Source organism: Nanorana parkeri, unplaced genomic scaffold (assembly GCF_000935625.1).
Source record: "Nanorana parkeri isolate BGI_ZX_2015 unplaced genomic scaffold, ASM93562v1 scaffold29, whole genome shotgun sequence".
Classification (NCBI taxonomy): Eukaryota; Metazoa; Chordata; class Amphibia; order Anura; family Dicroglossidae; genus Nanorana; species Nanorana parkeri.
Genome location: NW_017306297.1, coordinates 885,022 through 892,780, shown reverse-complemented (window position 1 = coordinate 892,780; position 7,759 = coordinate 885,022). Strand labels below are relative to the sequence as shown.

The 7,759-nt window shown below is 39.4% G+C and overlaps 2 protein-coding genes across 2 annotated transcripts in view; both read left to right on the top strand.

Annotated features, from left to right (window-relative positions):
* The window catches only part of LOC108795889 (probable cation-transporting ATPase 13A4), a 38,762-nt gene extending 33,972 nt beyond the window's left edge, over positions 1 to 4,790 (top strand). The window contains exons 24-26 of the mRNA XM_018567220.1: positions 3,048 to 3,144; positions 3,299 to 3,371; positions 4,595 to 4,790. Coding sequence (XP_018422722.1) covers positions 3,048 to 3,144; positions 3,299 to 3,371; positions 4,595 to 4,770 — 346 coding nt within the window. The 3' untranslated portion in view covers positions 4,771 to 4,790. The remainder of the gene's footprint in view (positions 1 to 3,047; positions 3,145 to 3,298; positions 3,372 to 4,594) is intronic.
* Positions 4,791 to 6,841: 2,051 nt separating this feature from the next.
* LOC108795664 (probable cation-transporting ATPase 13A4) overlaps positions 6,842 to 7,759 on the top strand; it is a 4,779-nt gene continuing 3,861 nt past the window's right edge. The window contains exon 1 of the mRNA XM_018566957.1: positions 6,842 to 7,044. Within this exon, the coding sequence (XP_018422459.1) occupies positions 6,867 to 7,044 (178 nt within the window). The 5' untranslated portion in view covers positions 6,842 to 6,866. The remainder of the gene's footprint in view (positions 7,045 to 7,759) is intronic.

Here is a 7,759-nt window from a genome sequence, read left to right as displayed (position 1 = left end):
CGTGTCAGAATAAAGAAAAAAAGACACAGCACTGTTTCTCTCCTTGGCGGCCGGGAGCAGGAGACTCCCGGGGTGCCAGGGAGAGTTTGCTGTTTGGAGATCAGTGTCCCTTGTTAGCAGGTAACCAGGGACGCTGATCTCACTGCAAGTGGCCGGAGTCAGCCGTAAGATCACGGCTCCGCCCAGCTGTCAGAAGCAGGCTGTCAGCCGGCCAATGACCGGTACCCTCGGCCAGCTTCAGCTTTCAGCATGGCTCCGATGCATATGCGTTCGGCTCGGCTGAGCCGCTCGTTTTTTTTTTCAGCCGAGCCGATGCATTTGCATTCGGCTCGGCTGAGCCGCTCGGCCATGATCGGGAGCTGTACGGGCTATTGTGAATAGCCCGTACAGCAGGCTCTCGGTTCGAATTAACCGATGGACTCCCGTAACCGAAGCTAGCCGAAGGATCGGCCGAAGCTACGGATAGATTCTTTGGCAGCTTCGTGAATAGACCCCTATGAGGTTGATTTACTAAAGGCAAATGGGTTGTTCACTTTGCAATGTTGACCTCTACTTCATTGGCTATCATGCTGTCATCAACTCCTTGGTTCAATACTTTGAGCCACTGATCCCGAACAAGTGTGCACCTTTTTCTGACACTATTAATCTGCATATTGTTCCAGATCAGGGATTCAGTGTACTAAAGCCATAGGGTCAGCATGCAAGCCAGGAAAATAACAATAAGAGGTCACCATTGGGCCCTGTATTTTGTTTATGACAGGTTTACTTTATGTACCATACAATGTTGTTAAATGATAGTCACCTGTCCCTTTAAGAAAAAGTATCTGTAATTGGTATCGGCAAGTACATGAGGGGAAGTACTTGTACTTGTACTTGGGCCTGAAAAAGTGGCATCGGGACATCCCTACATAGTACTATGTGTCCCCAGTTATGAATGAATAGGATGTGATTTACATCACTACCTGTTCATTCATGAATTTCTCAATGGGGAGAAGCACTCACTACAGAGGCTTTTCCCCATTCAGAAACTGGTGATAGTAAATATTTTACTATCACCAGTTTCTGAATGAATGGGAAACCTCTGTACTGAGTGCTCTCTATTCATTGAGTGCTGAAGCTGCAGAAAAAGGAATTCAGGACTCTGTGTCCTCAATGTCTTTTTATATTTCAAAAGGGAAATGTTAGGGGTCTGTTCAGACCCCAGATATTTCCCCAAAGCCCCCCCAACAGTAAAAAAAAGTAATAATAATTAAATAAACGAATAAAAAATAAATTAAAAATGTGTAAAAAAAAAAAGCACAAACCTCCCCTCCCCCACACACACATAACATACACATGCACCATATTGTGGTGTATGCCATGCACATGCGCTGCAGTGCATTGTTAGAATGCATTGCAGTCCATGATTTTTTTCTTTTGTAAAAAAACATTATTTTACTGTGGCAGCGCATGGCAAAGCTTTGTGAAGCATTGCCATGCGTTGTGATACCTTGTGTTGCGATTAAATATATGCCTGTATCATTTTATCACAACACCAACACAGCGCAAAAACGATTTTTAACATAAATCGCTTATTTACAGTTTAGCATTCTTTCATTTTTTTTATAATCCCCCTTTCCGCAGCCTTTATTGGTGTGGCAGTATTAAAGTAAAGTGTTAGGCCTCATTCAGGCCCCATTCACACCAGGGCAGAAGCGTTTCACTGTGGTTTCTACGCAATTTTTGAAAGAAGTTTTTGGCTGTTTTTAGTCGCGTTTCAGTGCTGAAACGCAATTAAAAACGCTCAGAAACGTGCTGATCAGCGCGTTTATATTGAAATCTACATGGAAAATGTGCTGATCACATTTTCCATGTAAAAAAAAGTAGCTCAGGGAGCATTTTGTGCGGCGGGTTGTTCGGATCACGTGGAGCCGAACGGTTGCATGAACAGTCCCCATAAGAATGTTGTATGATTGTATTATAATTATTAACTATATTATTATCTATTTGTAATTCTTAACCAAGATTGTAATGCAAAACTTTATGTTCATGCAAAGGGAGATGTATTTTCTCCACCGCTGTGCAATCCACAATAAACAAAAGTGAGTCCCACACCTTGTGCACACAGAACTAACCACAGTAAATTGAACTCTTTATGATGAAATGTTTAAACAGCTTTTGTTAGTAGTCCTGGTAAACCTCAAGTATTTATACTCCTCTTATAGCCATGTCAAACGGCATAAACTTTGCTTAGTAAATACAACACAGTAATACAATCTAAAAACTTTACTTAAAACGATGTGTAAAGACAATTCACTCACATCCTCTAGTGCTGTGTCACACTAGTTAAAAATCACTTTGATACTGTAATAACATGTGAACTGCCTAATCCACTTTAACTCTTGGCCATCCAAAGAATACTCCTTAGCTAGCTGGCTGGGAATTGAGGTGCATGTTTAGACTCGTTCCTGACTTGTTTTGTCACTTTAGACTTTATCAGGAGGACTTTATTTTCTCAAAAGCAGTAGAAAAAAGATTAAATGCAACTCACCAGATTTTTTTCAAAATTAGTTCATAGTACAGACATAAAGTTCACTGGGCCACCAATCATCATTTAACAAGTAAAACTCACTTCCCTTGGGTAGAATGCTTAGGTGTGAGCTAAAAGTAAAGAAATGTACTGCTGTAGACATAGCTTTTATCCACAAACCTCCAGGATATGGGAAGTCAACAACAAGTATGCTATGTTGTTTGCTTTACTTGCATGATTTAACAGACAATGTTCTCTACCAGATTCTGTAAATTAACCTAGTCATAGAGAAGAGATCACGTTTGGGAGATTTGACCACCAAAACCACTTTTTTTTTTTATAAAGGTCATTTCATACATGTTCACAAGTAGTTCAGCCAAATACGCATAATGATACACTGATGAGACACTCCTGGGGCATATTTAATCTTAGGGAATGAATAGCAATCATCAATATTAACCAATATATTTGCAGTATGTCAATGTGTATGAATGATTGTGTCATAGTCACTAATTATTTCTTGTGTTTTCGTCAACAGGGAAGGGAGAGCTGCATTGGTCACATCTTTCTGTGTCTTTAAGTACATGACTCTTTATGCCATGATCCAGTTTGTTTGTTTACTGCTACTCTACTGGGTAATTTCTTTGTACATGTTCTCATTAGCCTGATTGTTTGCTATAGGTTACTATACATACTCAAATATCAGGGTTCAGGCTGTAATTGATTTATACTTATAATATATAACTCATATGAAAAGTGATAACTATAGCACTTCTTTCTCTTTTTTAGCAAGTGAACATCTTGTCAAACTACCAGCTTCTTGTCCAAGATGTGGCTGTTACGATTGTAGTCTGCTTGACAAGTAAGACACATTACAATACTCTTTCTTAATTTGCATATGACTACTTATCCACTCAAGCTATATCTGTGGCTGATTTTCAGAGGCCAGCAAAAGTTTGCAAAAGATAAAACCAGAAGGTGCTTAACTTGTTAATATCAAATGTTCCCAAGTAATTGTGCGATAGTTTGGATGTTAAGGTGAACTCCAGCCAATTTTTTATAAGATCCTTTTCTTTTGGAGACTGATGTTGTCACCAGCCTCAAGAAGATTTTTCAATGGAAAATATATAAACAATTCACTCCGGAAAAAGGAGAGCAATTCACAGCAATACTCTAATAGCCACTAGGGCATGAAATAAAGGTAAATCTCCTGAGTGGGGACATAACAATTAAAACCCAAAAGGATGTTCCCCCTACTCGCCTGATCAGAAAGGTCAGGAATTCAACTTTTAACTACTCATACATTGGAAGATATAGTGGAGGTAAGAAGTCCATGTGTGGGGCACAAACAACTTATCCTTTGCTATCCACTTGGGTATGAAAAGGAAAGTATGAAAAATGTGTATCTCCAAACCTGCCCATGTATGCAGTCATTGTATTACCCTGTCTATAGTCCTATTTATGCTCCAGAATTAACAAGAGTCAAACAACAAAATCTTTCAGTCAATGCAGTATGACCAAAGAGCTAAGGATATGGCTTTCCTATAACTTACAATACAGTTTTTTTCTCTATCTCATTACCATACATAGAGTACTATTTACTATACTATTCTGATTTCCTTACTTTTGTAAGCCTACATAATTCATTTTGAAGGCATTTACTGGAACATGCAATTACCTTGCTTTGACAGTTATAATTCCAGTACATTTAAAACCAGATTTTAAATATTGCAGTGCAAGTGGGATGGGGGCCAGAACAGTTGCCTATCCTTGGAACATAGTATGTACATTATCAAGTGACAACAGTTACTGCATGCCGAAAACAGGATAGATGATGCCATCTGCTGACAATTTAATTCAGAAGCAAAATCAGTTTGCATGTAAAAACAATTGTTGGCTGAATGCTAATGATTTGACAGCAAACGTTTCCTAAAAGCCCAAAGATTGTATAATCAATGCTGGAAAGAAACACAAAATATTCGGTTTTGCAAGTTTAAAGTATAGTTCAAGTTATTAATAACTACTACATCATTGTTTATGTTGCTAAATATATATACTTATATATTTGTTTTTATTTTTTTATAGTGAGCCTAAACCATGCATATCCAAAACTAGCACCATACCGGCCTCCAGCACAGCTTATGTCACCTCCGCTCTTGCTCTCAGTAGTCATTCATGTAATTGTCACTTCAGCCATTCAGGCCTATGGATTTATTGTCGTCCAGCAACAAACATGGTATTCTGTGCATCCTAGTAGGTAAGAGCTTCTCAACTAGTAGTATGGATTCCACTAGGGATGCACCAATACCGATACTAGTACTTGTACTCGCCCAAATGCTCTGATGCCTAGCCCGATACCTGAGCTTCCAGTATCAGGAAGCCGGGCAGCATTACACGCTGCCCGGTTTCCTCATTGGTCATTAAGTTTGCCAATCAGGAAGACGAACAGCGAGTCATTACCTGCCCCTGGATTTCTGATTGGCCAGAAAGCCGGCTTCATGCTCCCTTGTCACCTGGTGATGAGGGAGCAAGGAGATGGCTTCCATGCTAATTCAGAAGTCGGCTGGCGAGTCTTTACATGCCTCCCGGCTTCCCGGCTAATCAGGAAGCCAGGTGGCAAGTTATTGCACGCCGCCTGGCTTCCTTAATGGGACTTCCGGTATTGGTATTCGGTGTCGGCGAGTACCAAAAGAAAAATATCGGTACTCGATACCAAAAAAAACGGTATCGGTGCATCCCTGGAGTCCACAAACGGCACTTCTGATCTGATCAAGGATTACTTCTGTCTGATAAACTACATTTACAACAATTGTGTAAAGCTTTTACAAACCATAGCTTACATTGCAAAATGACCCAATAAACGATTTTAATTGCAAAAAAACCATTTGGGTTTTTTTTTGCAAACATTTCTACACTATTTCATACAGACAAAAAATTTTCCCAAGTCAAGGTACAGGAAAAATTGTGAACATCAGCTTTTAGAAAGGGGTTTATGGGTTAAAAAGTTAACAAACAGTGGTGTAGAATTTCTGAAACGAGCATAACAATTGATGAGTACAGACAGATTAAATAATGCACAAAATGGTGTAGAGTAGGGATGTCCCGATACCGATGCTAGCATCGGAATCGGGCCCGATACAGGGCCTTTTGACAAGTACTTGTACTTGTCAAAATGCCCCCATGCCTAGCACCGAAGCTTGCACTGTTTTTTTTTCTTACCTTCTGTGGTGGCTGGGGTCCTCTGGGAAGGCTGGAGGAGCGTCACGTCACTGCTGGGGGCGGAGCTCCAGGTGGGGTGTAATGTAGTTGGCCGGCGACCTGGAGCTTCGCCCACAGCAGTGACGTGACACTCCTCCGCTCTGCCGCTTAGAGCTGCTGACGTCAACCTCACATGAGAGGAAAAAAAGCTATCGAGAGCTCGTGAGGCACCTCCATTGCACAGGCACCATCAAGTAAGGGCCTGTGTTCAAATCATGTTTGGAATCGGATGGATCATGTTACTATCTATGGATCATGATTTTAAACTAATACTCTATATGAAGTACACACTATAGTACACACACTATCAGTTTAAATCATGATCTATAGTACATACATAATATGTAGTTGTACTATAGATCATGATTTAAACTAATAGTGTGTGTACTATAGTGTGTACTTCATATAGAGTATTAGTTTAAAATGTTAAAATTTTATTGCCATATACTATGATTGCATTTCATACCCACATCATGAATTACTATACTCCCATAGCACCTCTGTCAACCTTTTACAAATACTGTCTGAACTAGGAAAGCTTGTTAATAGAATAAATTTAAAGGCAATATTTCTGAGCCACCAAACTGCTAGATTCTGTTTGGAGGTGTGATGCTATAGAGAGTTTCTATAAAATGTGTTGTCCAATCAGATAGTACTGTACTATGGACTGTACTGTACTATGGATCATGATTAACCTAATCATGTTATCAGGGGCGTAACTAGAAATCACAGGTCCCCCCAAAAAAGGTATTGGTAATTGGTATCGGCAAGTACATGAGGGCCAGTACTTGTACTTGGTCTTAAAAAAGTGGCATCGGGACATCCCTAGTGTAGAGGTTAGTGTAGAGGCTCATACAACTGCAATAATCCTTCACAGGTTTAAATTTAGTATAGTAAAATTAAATGTGGCAGAAATTTTTTTTTGTCTAATATGTCACGAGTCAACATAAGTTCTACATAGTATTTATAGTTTATAGGTATCAAAGAGCACATAGCTAAACAGAAAATCACTATAAATTAACGAGAATGGTATAACTGTATATGAATCTTCTTTTTCAGAGCTTGTACATTTGGAAATACCAGTACTTCAAATGTCAGTATGTCCCTTAACAGCACCATATATCCAACAGCAAGTACTCAAACTGGGTTTGATCTGAACATGAGCCATGAGAGCTACGAGACAGCCACCTTGTGGCTGATTACTACTATCCACTGCATAATTGTGGCGTTTGTCTTCTCCAAGGGCAAGCCATTCCGGCAAGCTATATATACAAATTGTAAGTATCACTAAATATATTATAAGCCTTTTTTGAAAAATTAGCTGTAAAACCTTGATTAGAAAAAAATAAATGTGTTTGTTTATTTAACAGAAATGGACAAAAATGTTATTTAAATTGTATCTTTGATGTAAGTTTGAGTACCTATTTACCAAAGAAGTGGTTTAATAAAGGCATAAAAAATAAAAAGTAGGAATTTACCCTAACATTACTACCCAGATAGCAATAAATTGTGCTGCAAGTTTGAAAATGACTTGCTAAACTATTGCAGACTTGCCAAGCTTCACAATTTTGTTGCACAATTACAGCAAGTCTGCATCGCAAGTCTCCAGACTCTTGCTAAGACCTGCAGGACTCTTGCTGTAGGCTTGCCAAGCAATTTTGCTACAAATTTAAAAAGTGTCAACTAGAACTTGTGCTGCAAGTGTTCTGCAAGTCTACCACTTGCCAGGAATGTGTGCAGCAAATTAACAAGAATTACAATTTAACCCTGCACCAAGTTTTTGGCAAGTTATCCTTGCTATCTGGGTAGTTGTTAAAAGCAAATGCAGATTTTATTATCTGGTGAACTGCTAATAGTAAATGTGCAGATACTATCACACAAAACAGTCCAGTAATTGTCAATTTATGAATGTGAACATTTGATTGCTGTTGGCAGGGCCGGATTTACTATCCCTGCCGCCCCAAGGCCAGGTTCTGCTATGCGCCCCCCTCC